The sequence below is a fragment of the Molothrus aeneus genome, chromosome 3 (genome assembly GCF_037042795.1).
Source record: "Molothrus aeneus isolate 106 chromosome 3, BPBGC_Maene_1.0, whole genome shotgun sequence".
NCBI classification, from domain to species: domain Eukaryota; kingdom Metazoa; phylum Chordata; class Aves; order Passeriformes; family Icteridae; genus Molothrus; species Molothrus aeneus.
The window spans coordinates 99,565,791-99,583,904 of record NC_089648.1 but is presented as its reverse complement, the minus strand read 5'-3'; the positions used below and the strand labels follow the sequence as shown (position 1 = coordinate 99,583,904).

Genomic DNA, 18,114 nt, shown 5'->3' with positions numbered 1-18,114 from the left:
AGCATCCTCCAGTGCTAACCACCCTTCTGGGGATAGGATATGTCAAGAGGCAGGCAGCAGAGAGACACAACTCAGGATCTTCAGGGTACAGGGCAACTTTCTAACCCCTGGGCCACTGCAGGGAACAAGTGCCTCTGAACAAGTGCCACCCTCTGCCAGTCAGGACACAGAGACCTCTGACAGCACTTCATGCTGAGGCTTAATCTGCACACCTTGCTCGCTTTGGGGGCTGAAAGGCTCTATGTCAATAGACCTGAGCCCAGCCCACCATGCCAGCAGAAATGTAGGAACCTTTCACAGCAGAAGACAAGGAACAGGGGATGCAGCCTCCCAAGATTAAGTGGCCTCAGTTCCATGTGTATGTGTGTGTGTTGGGGAGAAGATGTGTAATGTACCTGTGATGCTTTAGTGAGCAGGAGTGCAACCTCGGGGTTATTGTGCTGTCTGGCAACCTCTAGAGGGGTCTGGCCTGCCTGAGAGAAAAAAGAAAACAGCACTTCCTTCAAAACACAAGCTACTGGAAACATGACATTTCTCCAACCAAGTTCAGTATATACTCTGTGCACAAAAGTGACTAATTGCATTAATTTACTCAGATATAAATCAACATTTCACAACCAAGTATTTTCTACCAAGCCTATGAGGAATGTTGAAGAGACTCTACATCAATATAAAATACCAAAGAAACTCTGTGTCCTGCTTACATTGTTGACAACGGATGCATCAGCCCCTGCCTCCAGCAAGAGCTTCACCACCTTCTTGTGATTTAGAGCAGCAGCTACATGGAGTGCAGTATCCCCTGCCTGCAAGTCAGAAAGCAGAAAACAAACTTGTGACACTAGTCCTTGTGTCTTACCCTACAGAATTCACACCTCCCTAAAAAATGTTCAGAGATGAAAAAAAACTACACTTGCTGATGCAACAACTAAGCTTAAATAAGGCCCGGTCAATAAAAAATGACTGACTGGGGAGGAAGATGACAGGAGGGGGTAAAGAGCTACTTCAGCCTGGGTTTGAGAAATGCAGCTGGGGCGCTGGTGATCTGATTTATCTAAACCAAGTGACACATGATGCAGCTTGGAGACAGCCCAGCTCTACCTCCAGTAAATGGATATAACATCTGAGGGTAGAACAAGTTTTCCCACTACAACCTTCTCTTCTTTTTTTCCCCCCAGGTTTGATTATTTGGCGTGCAGGTGGTGATGTATCACGTTACTCAGAAATACTCAGGTAAGTACTGGCAGCGAGATGGTTGGCATGCTCTTGCCAGGTTTCTTCAAGAAGAACAGAGTTTGGATCAGAGCCAGGAGGCAGTCTGGGTCCAGCACTAACACACTGCCCTGCCCTTGTCCTGGTGCAGTGAGGTGAAGACAGCCGGGATCAGATTTGGGCACTGGTAACAGAGCCAGCAACTGTTCAAGTGGGACTGGACACGTGTGTACAATGCCTTCCTGTCCCCCTGGTCTTGCATCTGGCCTTCATAAAATTAGATTTCCTCAGGACTAGTGCCTGTTGCTAACTTAGATGAGGTGTACTCCTAAATTAAATCATTCTGTGGGCAAATATGGAACAACTTCAGGTAGTGCTGGGGAATGAGGGAAAGGGATGTCTCTCTAGGCTAGGTTCACACCAGTTGATCTTAATATTCAGTAGCTCATTTTGCAAGTTAAGAAACTCATTTCCAAATGAAATTACATAGTAAATTTCACATGCTGAAACCTATTTTGTTTGCTGTAATATCTCATCGTGAAGAAAGAACATTAAATGTACAGTTCAGAAAACATCTTTATGATCCTCAATTACACATGGAAGATTTCCCAGGAACATGAGAAAGCATGGTTAAGCACCACATAATATGTTTATTTAGCAGATTTAAAATGTTTTAATGTACCAGTTTCATTCCCTTCTACTACCCAATTAGGCTATCCTATAGGTACAGCAATCAGTTACTTCCCTATAAAACAACTCTGGATGATTAATCCTAGGCTGGACTGATCATTACTTTGAATTTAGAGCATGCTTTGTCTTCACTTTTATGTCCTCCTAATTCTCCCTACTGCAAAATGCAGCAAAGAAAAGTATTCCAGAGGAATTTGCACTTTAGTAGCATCTAAATGTCAGTGAGTTGTGCTTCACAATGTCTCTGTAATGGCTATAAGATCATTAAATCACCTCATAAATAAGCAATGCTTTAAAGAAATAATGCAAATGTGATGGCAAAATAATAAACCACTGATATGCCATTACTTTAAGGCTATTCTTAAAAGCTTAGGCATTTGGTGGTACAGTGGAACACACAGAGTGAAGCAGGATTACTTGGGTAGGAATTCCTCTTCCCAACAACTGGCCATATGCAAAGGGCACAGAGTCACAATGAGGTTCATGCACTGACCTGGTTCTTTTCATGGACAGAACAGAAAGCACTGAGCAGCACCCTAATGATGGGCAAGTGATTATAACGAGCAGCCACATGCAGACAGGTATCTCCTGCCTGCAAACAGAAACAAAGCTCTGAGCATGTAATCACTGTGAGAAAGCCTGTACTCATCATGATGTTCAGGGATGAAATAATCCTATTAAATCAGAAAGAGCAGTAAACACCACACACCTCCACAGAATAGCAATGCTGTCTTCTCTGCAGTACAAAATCTGCTACCATGGGTGGGAAAGTTTAGCAAGAGCTGGGGTCAGGCAAGGGGGGAGCATGAACTCTTTAACCACTGATGGGAAATACTGGAAAAATAAAATGCTATTTTACTGGCTTTTAAACCCTGAGTTAGTTATATTTTCCCATTACATCTGTTCTTCTGAACCACAACCCAATGCAATTTGGAATCTCAACTTGGGGTTGCACATAATGTAGAAAACATGAGTGGCAGCATTCTTGTGAAGGGTGGCACTTGTGCAGCTGAGCCTGGGAGCTGCACAAAACCTCACAGGTTTCCATTTCTCTGCCCACTTTGTTATCAAACAGGGCAAAAATATCTGGTTTCCTTTTGTAGATTGTTTTTATTTTTCTTTATCTATCATGCCAGAATCATTATAAAATAGGAGGAAAGCTGTCTGAAGCTGAAGCCACCTTGAATCTACCTCATTTGAGAGACAGACATACGGTGTATATGATCTGCAGATCTGAAGCCTTTCACCATTGTCTGTGCAACAGCAAAACCCCATTTGGCTCCTTCTATCCTTGCTCAAGAGATGGGTACGAGTAGTGAATCACTCAATCCTACCAAAAGTATTCCTGTGCATGGTGAATACAATGGTTGGGTAGTGGGGTTTTTTCAACATAATTTATAATAAAAATCATTGCTTAAAGTCTTTCTGAGTATTTCTACGAGTTAAAGCAATATACCTAAAAGAAAGTCACACAAAAATGAACATGTTATTTCCAAAACTCACATTATTTTTGAGGTCTGCTCTAGATCCTCCAAGTAACAAAACACGAGTACTCTGGGAATGGCTATTCTGGCAAGCCAGGTGAAGAGGTGTGTTACCTGCCTTAGAGAAATACAGGAAAATATAAAAGCCATATTTAGATATTGGACATAAGCATTAAAATATAAAATCTCACAGATCTTTGCTAAAGAAGATCCACCCAAGGGTGGGAAACTGTTGTTTTCCCAAAGATATGAGAATGAACCTGGAGACTGAAATCTCCACTTCATTCTGGCAATGGCTTACCAGGGATATAATAAAGGCACAAATAGGACAGTATAATGATATCTGCATTGGTCAAATCTGTTTACAGGAAGAAAGAACTCTAGAAACTGTCTCATTCATTAGTCTCAAACAGCAGTATTAAATACTTAATTTAAAGAACTGTAATTCTTGTGCTTTGGGTTTCCCCACGCACGGACACAAAAAACCAAACTGCCATGGCATGGGATCTTTGATCCCAGCCACGAATGTTGCAGGGTATTGAGCAGACCAGGGTCACAACTCCTGTCTCCTTACAATTGTAATACAAACCAGCTTGAAGTCTGGCTGGGTCTGCAGGTGCTCTCACTGGGCAGGATACAGATTTTAGGCTACCAAGAAGCTTTGGTGTTCAGAAGGCACACCAGTCTAGCCAAGATGAGAAGGGAGGGCAAAAAGCCTCCCAAGCTGCAGAGAATCACATGCTATGGTTCCTCAAAGAAGAAAATGTGCAGAAGTGGACAGAAATCAAAGAAGTGCTGGCTTGTGTATTGTCTTTCTAACAGGGTGAATGATTTTATTGGTCTGACAAGTTTTTTCCGGCAGCACTTGGTTTTTGTTGGTCTGAAAACATTCAGGGTTTTTGGCTCTTGGGAGCAAGAAATTAAATCACCTCAGGTAAAAAGGTTTACCAGGCTTACTATGCTGTCTGTTCACCTTGATTTTGTCCTTTGATTTGTCCCCCTTGCTTTCAAGACACAGATCAAAGCTAGAGGGTTTGAATTACAAAAGCCAACTCTCAGATGTGGTCTTAGGTCTTCACTTGCATATTATAGACCTGAATATGAGTGTGTCAGGCTCTAAGCTGTGGCAGACATGAACATTTCTCTTCTCAGCTAAATTGTGTTTAAGTGTCAATTTTTTTCCCTCAGAGGTTTATCTCTGCAATGCCTTTATCATTTACTGTTTGGCAGGTTGGCCCTGGTGGGAAGGCAGAGGTCCTGTGCAGCAGGTGAGGACTTCAGTTCTGCAAGAATGGCAGTGCCAAGGGTCAGAGCTCACAGAGTGGCTCGTCTGGCTCATCTCCCATGGGGTGACAAATCTCTCACCAACTTCTGAGAGGGAGAGAAGCTCCAAGTTGTACCAGTCTGGGAATCTTCACTGAAATGTACAGACTGATGAAGAATCTAAAAATAAGCATCTACGACTGATCTCACTGGATGATCTGTCAAAGCAGAAAAGGTTTTATTAAGCCAACTTAAATAAAAATAAACCTTCAGGGTGACTACTGTGCAGGAGAAATACAGCTACCCAAAACACAGTGTCAAATCCTTCCCATCTTCTGGTGCTTCACAGGTTTGGCAAATCTAGCAGCCCGTATCTGTCCCATCCATCCAAAATGACACAATACCCAGGTGTAAGTCAACAGCCTGTGGGATGCTCCTGCCCATGGCACTCAACCCTGGCTGCCAGAAAAGCTGACAGAATGATAATGCCTTGTCATCAGTAACACAAAAAGCTGAGAGAACAGAGAAACCATTTTGGGATTAAGTAGACTTAAGCTCTTAATTTTTCTTGAAAACAAAGGTAAAAGCACGTGCAAGCATGCATGATTCCCACATTTTTCAGCAGCTCCTGAGAATATATCTTGTCCATTAAAAACCACCCAAAGAGTAAAATGCAAAGGACAAGACATCAAAGACTAGCACAGGAGCTGCTCAGGCAGTATTTAAGTTTGCCAGTCATATTTCAGCCATCATCCCTGCTGAGCTGTTTTGTGCACATACTTTCCCAGAGAGGTTGCCTCCAGCTGACATAAACTGGATTTTAATGCTAAATCTTCTAATTCCCTGAGGCACCCAAGCATGCAGGATAACCAGACTTGCATCTCAAGCCCACACCTTTGTACAGAAGTGTATGTGTATACACAGACAAGCGTATCCAGGGACAGGAGCAAAATGGCTCACAAGGCTTACAGTCAAGCATAGGAAGTTTTCTAAAGTACCCTTGATACAAATCTAGATGGACATTACAGCAAAAGTAATTACAGTAAATAAAAAAATGGTAGTTGAAATAATACAAAAGAAGAAATACACATAAAATAATGTCGAAGACGATGACATTGCAGACCACAAAGTTACCACAACTGTACAAATATATGCTTCTATAGTGCCTATACACACATGCACATACAGAAACACTATGCCCAAGCATCATGCCTTTTTACTCTAAACCTTAGACTTTGACCAGCTGTCTCCTTTCTTTCCCAGCCCCCTTTCAGTTGTTGTTTTAGAGGCACATTTACCAAAAATGCTCAGAGATCCCCCTAAAGCAATCCCAAAGCCCTCTCCCTGTCACGCAGGGCACTGTGATCTGACCAATCCAGCAGCACAGCTGTCCAAACCCTGACTCTGCTCACACTATGGGCTGCTACCACCATTTTCTGGACTATTCCATTAACTTCTGAATTACTGAATTGAAGTGCCCCTCAGTTATAACAATTAGAGTGGAACTAAAACCCTTTACTTTGTTATTTTTTCCTCTAAATGGCTCTCAAGGTATTATAAATACCAAAAGGAACATAATCCAGGTTCATTACAAGATTCTGAGAAGAGACTATGCTAATATATTAGGAAAAAGTTAGTAACAAAAGACACTTTTTTTTTGTTTCCCCCTGTGGCTTACATTCCTTTGGCTGTTTAATTTCTGGAAACCAGATTTTCAATACCTTTTTCTTATTAGTACAATTCATTTCCATTTTAAATCACACCAATCACAATGAATCTCCTCAGTATAAATTAGAGCACCATGGAGATTTCCACAGGAATGGCAGTGTTCCTCAGCTGTAATTAATGTATCATTCAACGCCTTATTGAGTTTGTCCTGCGTCAGCTGTCAAAATATGAATTTCCTAATGCCTGTTGATGAACCATCCAGGCATGATAAATGAAAAGAAAAAGAAGAAAAAAGTCCCACTAAGAGCTGGCCCCCCACCTGCTGAGAAATGACACAGCCAGAAATCTCCAGTTCTGAGAATCAGCCACCTTAGACCAGAACTGAAAGCTCCTCCTCCATGGGTCTCACCTTGTTCTTGGCAAGAACGTTGGCTCCTGCTTTAACAAGCACTTTGGCAGACTGACTGAATCCATGCCAACAAGCTTCATGAAGAGCAGTGTTCCCATCCTGAGGAGCACACACACAAGAGGAGAATGTTAGGGGCTGTATAACCAACGTATTCTCTTAAAAGTATTTTCATTTCCTACTACCTTATTTTCTATTTTATTCTTATAAGAGGGTAAAAACATTGCTATTTGTCTGGAACTTGAAATTAGTTATATTTACTCCTAAATTAAACTTACAGCCTGGGATTCTCAAGTTTCTGGGATAATCATGGGAACTGTGCAGTCTTTTGCGTAGGGTGTAGTATGGCTGCACATTCCTTTAATTCATCCCTTAATGAGCTAAGAACAGACTCTTAAACCAAAAACTATCAGCCTAATATAGAAGCATAACTAAACCAGTAATTTGTATTAAAGAGATGTAAAGTTTTTTTTTTCAATGTAATTGTTCCAATTACTCCTGAAGGATCAGACACTTACTAAAGAGTATAAACTATAACTTTCTCTCTGAGACCTTCACATTACTGACTGCCAAAGCTGCCATTCCACAGGGCTTTTGTTTTGTCTGTTACCTTGTCTTGTCTGTCCAAAGCACAGCCCTCTTGAATCAGAGTTGCTATTATATCAGTGTTCCCTACAACAGCAGCCCGGTGCAGTGCTGTCTGGTCACCCTGCAAAAAGAAGCAAATTTGTAATTGGTACAATTCCCACCTCATTTTGACTTGAAGCAAATGCAGACAACACAGACAGGGGCTGCATCTTCGACCCACATACTGTCTAAATCCAAGCTGCCTTTGAAAACAGTCCCCCTAAACAACTACCATAAAAGTTTCCAAGATTAATGAGGTTATTGCAAGTATCAGAGCTACAAACCATTTACAGAAGTTTGCAAGTCATCACAATCCCATATACAGCGCTGAAGCATTCCAAAAACATGGCAGTATTAGAAGGCAGTGAATTGGATACATCTGGCTCTACGTGTCTAATAGTCATCAGTGTCTGTAGGGAACTAAAGGGAATTACAGGCTGTCGTAATTCATCATCATGATCCTCCAGGACTTACACTAACTGGATAAGGCTCTCCTGCTCTGCCTCTGATTGCTCCATCAGCCCTGCTTAGGATAAGGAGCATGAGATGAGATCGGTCTCTTCAGCACCTCTGATGAATTTACCAATTAGTGCTAAGAGTGGAGGCAACTTTACCATGAGAACCACAACTGCAGGACCATCCACTTGTTTCACTCGAGCAACTGAGCCATCGTGAGGTCCAAATGACTTTCCTTTCTCTTTGACTTGCCATGTAGCAGCAGCAAGCAAGTTTCCTACATCAGTTTATTTCCTTTAAGGTTTCCAAAAGAAACTGTGCTGATGTGGTCATCTTGTCTGACTGCCCATCTATCTCCTCTCTAACAACTTCTGAACTCATTTGCTGAGCTGAAGAGCCCAAGGTTAGTTTCCAGAATCCTTCCAGAAACTGAAGACTAGGGAAACTTAAATCACTGTCCCTGCCCATCAGGGACTATCTATGTTTTTATGTACATGTTGGTAGAACCTGATAAAAGAGAGGCAAGAGAAGGATTTGTGCAGCAGTGTGTAGGGATGTAAGACAGGGATCAATGGGAAAATGAGCTGCAGTAGCTCCACTGCTGCCACAACAACTGGTCTTGGCTTTCCTTTGAAGTTGCTTTGAACCAGCAATGCCAAAGCACAGCCTGAATCCAGGAACAAAGACAGGCTTCAAAGCTGCACACAGACTTGTTTGGGATTAATAAACAGATTTGGAATCCAATCCATTTCTGCTTATCTAGATGATGGTAACCACAAACACACGCAGGGCAGAGATATGCCATGTGTCCTAAAAAAGCTTGCAGGAAACCAAGTCCTAAATAGACACTAAATTTCTCTGGTAACATTCTTCATCAGATAATAGCATATTATATTAAATACTGAAATTAGAGGAATTTCTTTATTTTTTATTCTAGAGTGTCCAAGTCTTTAGATAACTGGCTTATTTGAACAATTTGTTCTCAAAGACAATTAGCAGCTGACTTAAAAATTGCTCTTGGTGCGGTTCTTTTGTTCTAATGACACCAAAATAGTTATTAATCTATAAAAAAATGAGCATTGCCAACCAAAACCTTTCAGTAATCCCTACCAGTAAATCATTAAATTGGCTTATAATAATGAAGTTGATTTTAAAAAATAGTGTTGAAGGTGCTTTTAGATGCCTGCTATCTATTTTTTGTTGTTGTTTCTAGAGGTTAGGTATTTTTACATTTGTTCTTGTGACTGGAAATATATTTTAAAGGATTTCAGCAAAGGCAGCGAAGCTTCCCGGAAGTGGAAACAAAAAGAATTGGAAAATTGACAGCATGGCAAGTGCTCTGAACTTATGTATTTGTTCCAAATTCAAAGACAACCAAAATGTTATGGAAAATGTCCAAATTATACCATCTCACAAGTACAAATGTCAAATAGTTACTGGTTACTATGACTACATGGAAATCTGCTCACCAGCAAACTAAGGAAGAATTTTATATCTGATTTTTGATAATGGCACAGCTACTGTTACTGCAGTAGTGAGTCATGTGGGACAGTGCAAAAATCATTTTATCTGACTATCATGAAGTGGAAAGTAATCTGCCAACCCACCCCTGCCAAGTGGTATTGATGCACCAGCAAATCCACAGAAGATATTATAAAACAGACTAAAACAAAATGGTAACTGCCATTGCAGTGGATGGAATCTGAACAATAAATGATTGGTTCCTGCTGCTTTACATTTGGGAAAATTACTGTGGAGAAGGCAAATTTGGGGCAGAAATGGATTGTACAGGATTCGGTTTGTAATTAAGGATCTTCTTACTGGGACAGTTTAAATCAAGGCTGTTCCTGTCCCCACATCACAGTAACTGCAGTGAGGTCAAAGACTATTCGGCTTTTGGGGCTTGGTTGATCGACAGCTACTTCTAACAGCATTTCATTTAAATTCATTCATTTCAATTTTATACAAACACATTTGTCTGTTTGGAAAGTGGGCTTCACACCTCACTGCTGCAAGACCAGGTCTTGGTAATCCCAACCCATATGGTGGGGGGGCCATACACTGGGGATGCAGAGCAGCACTGGGACAGCTTCAGCCATGCCTAAACTTTGTCCCAAAATACATTCTGGTCCCTGAAATAGACGTAGGTGAAGGGACACAAGTTCTGCAAATGGCAGGCTCAAGTGCCTCCTGCCCGAGGTATGGGCTTTGGTTATGACATCTTCCCTACAGGAGCATCCAAGAGTAAGGTCCAACCCACACCCTGACTGGACAAAATGAGCACCTCATCCATGCAACAGAGAGTGTCAAAGGATATCTCAAACCTTGTTTCACCAACTGAGGCGCCTCCCAGTGAAGAGAGGGCACATTTCATTGTCCTGGTGAGGGTCTGTCCCTACCAGCACCAGACCCCTCAGCCAGCAGGACAGGGCAGCACCTGATCCCCTGTTCCCTTACACCTCAGCACAAATAGTTACCTTAAAGTGCTGTGGAAGCTGAACCACCAGGTTGTGATGGCTTCTGTGTGACAGCCACTGAACAACCCAGCCATGGAGAGCACAGCCATCCTATAAATAACAGTGCCTGCACCACTGCACTCTAACCTGCCTTCCCTTCCCATCAGCAGTGGAGCAAATCCCTGCCTTGCCTTTCACAGAATCCAAGGAAAGAGATGAGTTGTGGTTTTTTCACAGCATGAATTTTCAGGCAGTGTAATCACAGACTTGTGTACCTTTTATTAATTACTGGAATAAATGTCTCTGAAAGCACTCGCTATAATTCTGTCTTTAGCAAAGCATTAGGGGTCTGTTCCAGAGGCTCAGAGAGCAATTATATCGGTAAATGTGTATTAACCATCCAGACTATTATGTTGGGCACAATTTATGATTCTGTTTCCAAGAGATTTATGCCTTAGGAACAGACTGCAGATCAGTAGCAATGAAGAGAGACAATTCCAGAGCCATGTCACAGAAACGTGACCTTGACAGAAACAACAGTCTGCCCAAAAGCAGGTGTGGGCCCAAGGCCAAAAAGACTGAAGTGAGGCTCAATAGAAGTAAGGCACTGGGGTCTACACTGGTGAGTCTTAAACCCCCTTCCTCAGACTCTGCCTAGCCCTGAAGGCAGCCCAAACTCAGGAAATTCCACTCCAAGATGTTCATGCCCTGGACATACCAGCTTGCAAGGCAGGTACAGGGCACTGCATCAGGGTGGCACAGCACACCCTGGCCCTGCACAGCCCCAGTGCAGGCAGCTCCCCTCCTCTCTCTGGCCTTGTGAGTGCTCTTGCCACACACCTGATGGAAGCAGATCCAGGCATGTTGCAGGTACAGCCACCACCCTTCAAAATTAAGCCAGTGAAGGAAGTGGCCACTGGTTTTTCCACAGTAGCCCAGAGATAGCAGTGCTCACTCACTTTGTCTTGCCATGGCAGCACTGCAGTGTTGGAAGTTCTCCACTTTTAGGAAAAAATCTTGGTACTCATTGGGATAGTAAGAGGCTGACACTTGGAGACTGGGATAGAAATCTGCATGCACTGATGCAGAGGATGCAGGGCTGCACATCTGAGAGCTCTACCTGTAAGAGGGTTCCTGCACAGCAGCAGGTACATTTCAAGAGGGGAGAACCAGGCTCTTTACAGAGGGCTTAAGCACCTGCTTTCAGGAGAGGCTTCCAGGCTGGGAGTCCTGAAGAAAGGCAGACACCTAAATCTTGATTTTTTCCTCATGGACTTTGGCATTACCCTTTCTTTATCACTGTTCTGTTGGCATGGCTGTTGGCATTTGCTCAGTGTCCTGATGTTTGCAACTATTTCCCTGAGCTTCCTCATGTGCTATCCTAAAACAGTGGATGTAACCATTGGGACCAGGCACTTGGAAATAGGGCAGGTATCCATTTACATCTGAAGTTTACCCCAAGGGAATGAAACAACACAAGTGACTTCCAATACAGTCTCAGGTAGACTTCTGATAGCTCTCCTGAGTTACTAGAGTCTCTCTAATAGACTCTACAGACCCAAATGAGTGAGATTTGGTTTACATTAGTTTGTAGTAAATGTTAATTTTTCCTTTCCCTGATTTAAAAAAACTCAAACAATAACCACATTTTTTCCTGCACATTCCTGTTCTCCAGAGCATCCAACAGTTGTACAATCTCCTTTAAAGCCCTTCTCCCATGCGACACTTTGCCTCCTCACTTCTGTGTTTACAGAAATCAACAGACTATCTTGCTGCTGGAGAATTGCACCAAAATCACAGAAACATAGAATGGTTTGGGTTGGAAGGGACCCTAAAGATCATCTGGTTCCAACTCCCTTCCCATAAGCAGATACACCTTCCTCTAGACCAGGTTGCCCCGTCCAGCCTGGCCTTGCACACTTCCAGAGATAGAGCATCCACAACTTTGGCCAACCAAAAAATAAACAACCAAAACAACCAGAAAAAACGCATGGCTTCAATCCCTGATGCAAAGTGCTGAACAGCACTTGTAAAGTCATATAATATAAAATCAAGCCACTACATTCACAGCAGAAGAATCAAAATATTCTAAAGTTAAAATATAACCAAGTGTTAAATACTTGCAGGAGCATAGAAGCATATGTGGATATCCTGAAGCAGCTGTACACAAAGGGAACTGAATATGCTCTCAGCTTTCTCAGTGTCTCTGTGCTGCTCTCCTCTTTTGCTACAGAGAGGCAGTCGTGATATGCAGCTAAGAACAACTTCATTTATTCTTGCACAATAAATGATGATGCATGACCAGCAGAAGTGATCAAGGCATGAAAAATAATCATGAACAAAACAAATTACACTTTAAATGAAATGGGACCACAGAAATAAGCCACTTTGCACATTCCCATTCAGCTAGAAATTATTATGAACCCTGGGCTATTGTTCCATTTGAAACTAATTTTCTGCTTCTTAAACTGGAGCTTCCAGAAAGGAAGTTTTGGGGCCTTTGGCCTTTGTTTTAAATCATCTTGTTTTCCCAGCTATTCTCAAGGGTGCAGGCAGGGCAGGAGAGGATGCAGAGCACCAAGCAGGCCATGCAGCCATGCAGCACAGCGGGGAGCTCGGCCGCGCCAGGGCTCGCAGCATGCACCGCGACCGGCGGCAGGCGCAGGGCAGGGCGATGCACAAGAGCTCTAACCTCCTTCTCTCTTTCTGATCTTCTAGGTTCCTTCCTAGCCTTTCTCTTCTGGTTTCTCTTATTTTTTTCATCCTTGATTTCCTTCACCGGGACAATTTTCTCCTGGACTATTTCTGAGGTGTGTGCTGTATGGACACTCATTGACCACTCAGAGATGGCACTGGGATCCCAGTAAGAGCTGGCAGTATTGGCAGGGAGAAGGAAGGAGTCAGCTCCTGGAGTGGCATATTCTACAGAGCTGGACTCCACCGGCTGAAATTCATAATAATCCCACTCCAGGCCACTGGAGGTCATTCTTCAACTAATTCTTAAGGCTCTTACCGTGCTTAGGGAATATATCTGTAGAAGATGAAAGGGAGCATTTTAATCTCTCTGAAACAATTAGCAGCTTTTAAGTTTCTGTTTATCATCTGGCAAATAAAAACTTGTTCTTGAATTTGATCAAAACTCAAAAATTAAGTGTTTAGGTTTCTCTTGTTATTTTGAAAAATAAAATGTAGGTCATAATTTTGGATTTTTTTGTGGTATCACAACAATGCCATAGACCAAAATCAACAAATCAATTAAATATAATACTCCCCACTCTTACAGGTGTTTTCATATCTGAACCTAAATCCACATTCCTGGAAAACAGCAAGGAAACATACAGATGTTAATCAACACTTGAGACTAAGATGCTTTCCCTGCCACATAAGCACACAGTAAAAGTGACTGAAGGCATAATCAAGAGATTGCAACTAAAAGACACTACAAACATTCTGTGGGGCATAAACTGTAAAAATGAGTTATACAAGGAGAAGCCATAAGCAGAGAACCTTCTTTGAAGACCTATGTAAAAGGAAAGCAGAAATATTTCAGTTAATACCTATTGCAAGCAAAAATCTTCATTTGGAGTTTTAGACTTCCTCTTTCTACAAGACAAACCCAAACACACCCTTTGAAATTCAGAAACTCCTGAGGCTCTCCTCAATCCCAACCAAATTACCACTACACCTAAATACAGAGCGACACATCAAAATACATTTTAAAGATTCAGTATCTATGAATCCAGCATGCATCTACTCTGCCCATATTAATCACCACATGTAGAAGTAGTATCCAGTTGTGAACAAAGCCCCTAAGCTCATAAGACAGTAAGTTTTCTATGAGCTGAGTATTTCTACAAGTGCAAGACTCTTCACTGAACTGAAATTATGCTAAACACTGATTTACTGTTTTTCGATCATGGCTTTCACATTTACATATAAATAGCATAGACTTTATTCCTAGATGATTAAAACAAATGAACCAGACTTATTCAAAAAACAGTTTCCACAGAAACTCAATTTGACCAAATCAGTGGAAGCTCTTGCTTTCTTAAAGCAGCAGTTTTCTTTTCTCAGGAAAACTGGCTGTATTTGAAAAGTGTCTGCAATTTTGTCTTAAATACCTAATGAACCATTTCTGCTGGGAGAAGTGAAAAAGCATACCCAGGATGCATCTGAATAAACTGATTCTCCCATTGCACTTGCAAATCTGCTCCATTTCACAGATGAGCACAGGGAAAGAATAAAGAGCACAGGGAGCAAATTTTCTTCCTAGAAAAACAAGTTTCCCTGCAGAAAGCTGGCCACATCAGTACCCCAGTCCCAAGCCCGTCAGGCAGACTGCTCACATCTCCCAGGGAATCAGCTACTCATCAGTGGAGAAAGAAACCAGTTTTCCAGTTGCTATAGACTTTTAACTCTCTAGATGCAAACAAATGCCCAAAGGCATTTTTAAAAGGCACCTAGACATTTCCAGTGTCCTTCTACCAGTCATACAGGTGGCTCTACTAACACCTTTGGGCCTCCATAGCCTTTGAAGACTCTCCACCTTATATATTACAGGGGGAACAACTGTACCTCCAACTTCTTCCAGCACGCCATCAGAAGTTAGCAATTAATTTGAAGAAATCATGGTTATTCAACTGCTACTGCACATTTCAGCATAGACCCTTTTCCAGCAGTGAGGGAACTAAAACCACATTGCCTGTCAATCCAAAGCACCTTAAAGCCCGGTCCTAGATTAGAACTACTCTTACAGAAACCCAAGAAATTCCAGCAACTTATGTATTTTACCAAATGAACACAAACCACCATGTGCTAAATTCAAAGCTGGCTTTTGTGCTGATGCCTCACCACACAGCAACCTCAGAGATGTGAGCACCCCCACATGGAGCATGGTGCCATGATCAGGATGGTCTCCCCATGGCACAGCACTGTGCTAGGGGCAGCTGCTCTGGATGCTGAGGGATGTGCCTACTCAAAAAGCATCTCCCACTTCAGGCAAACCCAAAAATTGGTTGTGTCCCCTACCTGATGTCCTCCAGCAGGTTCCCACAATGAACTCCTAGAGCATTTCTACCAGAAGCAGCAGATGATGACTCTCACACAGCCTGGCACAAGCAGAGCTCTTATAAAGCTCTGCAGCTTGAACAAGAGCACTGAGCTATTCACTGAAAACCACCACATTTTACATTGTTTCCCATGCACTTTTGCATCTCTAATAGAGGTTACATCTCTGAATTGGAAAATAGAGAGACAGATTTTATTTCCATTTAATCCCACTTCAAAGAAGTGAATGTCTACTGTTATTTGTAAATCACCTTTTCCCCTCCACCCCAAGTTAGAAGGTTGTATCTACTTACATCATCCTGAATATCCAGATCACAACCTGCCTTCAACAAAACCTGGACAACGTGGAGATGACCTTTGTAGGCAGCAAGATGCAGGGGGGTCCGGCCATGCTATGAATGAGAAGAAAATAAACCTTAAGATTAATTTTTATGCATGGTAGTTTAAAACAGTTTTATCTCCTTTTCATCATTCTTTTGCTTGTACCTCACTGTCTGAAACCTGCAATAGTAGCAACTGACATGTATTAGTGTGACAAAGACTTTACCTTGGTTTTGTGAAAGCTGAAAACTTCTCCTCCACCTTCTGCAATATTTCAATTTATGGTGAAATGTTGACACTCTACAAAAGGGATATTATATTCACATAAGGGTCCTTCCTTACAAATTCAGATCTGGCTCTGTGTCCATGCCTAAGCAGAATTCATGACCCTCTTGTTTTTGTCCCTCTGGAGCATGGAACTATCAACTGCTTTCACCTTCCCTCTGGTACAGACAACTTGCAATAACTGGCTAATTCATATATTGTAATGGGCACTGTCCTTGCAACAGAGATAAGAATTACTGAGCTGTTGCACACGACAGATGCTCTCCTGAAAAGGAATGGAAGGCCTGTAGTCACTCCAAGTGACTTTGTGTGTATGACAATCAACTTCAATTTAAAAAAGATCTGCCAGGTTTTTTTAGACAATACTTATTTTTATCTCTCTCTCAGTAAAATCTCAAAGTGAGTGAAACACCTTAAGATCTGTGAAACAACAACACTAAAACTGTTCACTGCAGATTATTTAATGGCAGTAAAGGAAACAGGATTCCAGCAATTGCTAAATTGACAAAATATCTTCCCAAAGAATGCTGGTTTCTCCACTAGGCATTTTCTGAGGGTCACATTAAAAGTCACGTGACTCTTCACCTGTATTTATTCTAAATCTTCACTACTGGTGCTGTTGTCTATTTTTCCACCCAATGATTTATCCTGCAAAGGAGCATAAACAGCCCTGACACATCAACCACAGAAGGGGCAAACACTTCAAGAGCTGTCTGACTAGTGGCTTGAAGTACACAGAAGGCAACCATTGGCTCTCTGAGGTTTTAAGCAACTTCTTCACAAAGAAAACTACTTCAGGTATGTAATAAACCAAGCTCAAGACAAGATTGTTTTCATACAGCAAACTCCATACCCACATACCTGGTAAAGCCCTGTTAACTTGGCCTTTTCAGAGAAAAAGGAAAAACGCTGTTGGAATCAACAGAATGGCTGAGGGCAAAATGTTTGTGCCATTACTGATTAGTTGTGCTGTGCTCAGAAACACTAAGTGTTGATCAATTGTCCTATCTTATTGACCTAAAGGGGCAGATCTGAGGACAAAACCCTCACTCACATTATGACATGTGGATCTCTCAAAGCCTGAATGTTGTCCCCTGCTGGCAGCAGCAGTTCATTCCCATGACAGAGACTTCCATTCTTGCCCTGCTAAAGGTGTAGGAAGGGCTCGTTTCTCTTGTCACCACTGCCCCTGGGCACCATCCAGCCTGGGTGCCTCTGGCTCTATCTGGCCACAGGTCCCTAAAATCCTGACCCTTTATTGAAGGGCACTGAGCTGCACTGACCACACTTCCTTCTCCATCAGCCTGGAGGAGAGCCAGGGGTATGTTGCTGTTCCAGCTAACTCAATAGCAGGAGGCCTAAAATGCCCAAGCAATAGAGGGAGAAAAAGATATAAAGAAAGGGAAAAAAAAGGAATAAAATATTTTTTTTAAAATACCAAATTGACAAATCATTCCCAACAATAAACAGTATGTTTGGATTATGAATATGTGCTGTGAATCAGCACATTCAGATTTACAGGAACTGACTTTCTACATTCCTTAATGCCAATAAGTAAATCACCTAATCCAGGCATCTATCTCACTTCCTGGAAGGTTATTAATACACCATGAAAACAATTTATAGCAATCTGTGCATGGAGAAGGAAAAATCCCAAACAAACCCACCTTGAAGCCAGCTTATGTGCTTTAAAAGGAAAGCATCAACAACATGAATACATATTCCAGCAGGGAAACTTTCTGGTAAGGCAACCAGCTCTAACCACTACAAAAATGCTGACATGCAGTTAAAGGTACTGTGTTAAAAGCAAGCTATGAAAGCAGAATAGGAGTTTATTTGAATACAAGGGACATATTTTCCTCACCAAACACACCTTCCTGGGCAATTGCCACATGAGCTATGCCTGCTGGCATGGTTGAGCTGGAAGACTAAAGGATCATTTTTATTCCAGAGTATTAGTGTGTTTCAGATTCTCTATCCAGAAATATAGGTTGAGAGGCATCTCACCTACTGGAAAACCCTAAAGAGAGGCCTTCAGGAACCAGAATTTCTGCACACATGCAGTCCTTGAGTTCTTGCTACTTTAGAGGGACGCTGTAAACAAAAACTATGACATTAGCCAGGAAAGGAGACTGGGAAGGAAGATCAATTCCAGCATATAACACTGATTAGAGGCTCAGGC

The 18,114-nt window shown here is 42.0% G+C and overlaps 1 protein-coding gene across 8 annotated transcripts in view; it reads right to left on the bottom strand.

Moving 5' to 3' along the window:
• ANKRD6 (ankyrin repeat domain 6) overlaps positions 1–18,114 on the bottom strand; it is an 86,893-nt gene that overhangs the window by 9,471 nt on the left and 59,308 nt on the right. For 4 of the 8 annotated variants that reach the window (XM_066547474.1, XM_066547477.1, XM_066547475.1 and 1 more), the window contains 7 exons: positions 15,620–15,718; positions 7,331–7,429; positions 6,724–6,822; positions 3,403–3,501; positions 2,393–2,491; positions 705–803; positions 396–473 (listed from right to left, as the gene is read on the bottom strand). In XM_066547474.1, the coding sequence (XP_066403571.1) occupies positions 396–473; positions 705–803; positions 2,393–2,491; positions 3,403–3,501; positions 6,724–6,822; positions 7,331–7,429; positions 15,620–15,718 (672 nt within the window). Of the gene's footprint in view, positions 1–395; positions 474–704; positions 804–2,392; positions 2,492–3,402; positions 3,502–6,723; positions 6,823–7,330; positions 7,430–12,951; positions 13,291–15,619; positions 15,719–18,114 lie in introns of those variants that run through there. The other 4 variants (XM_066547472.1, XM_066547473.1, XM_066547478.1 and 1 more) reach the window with 3 other exon arrangements.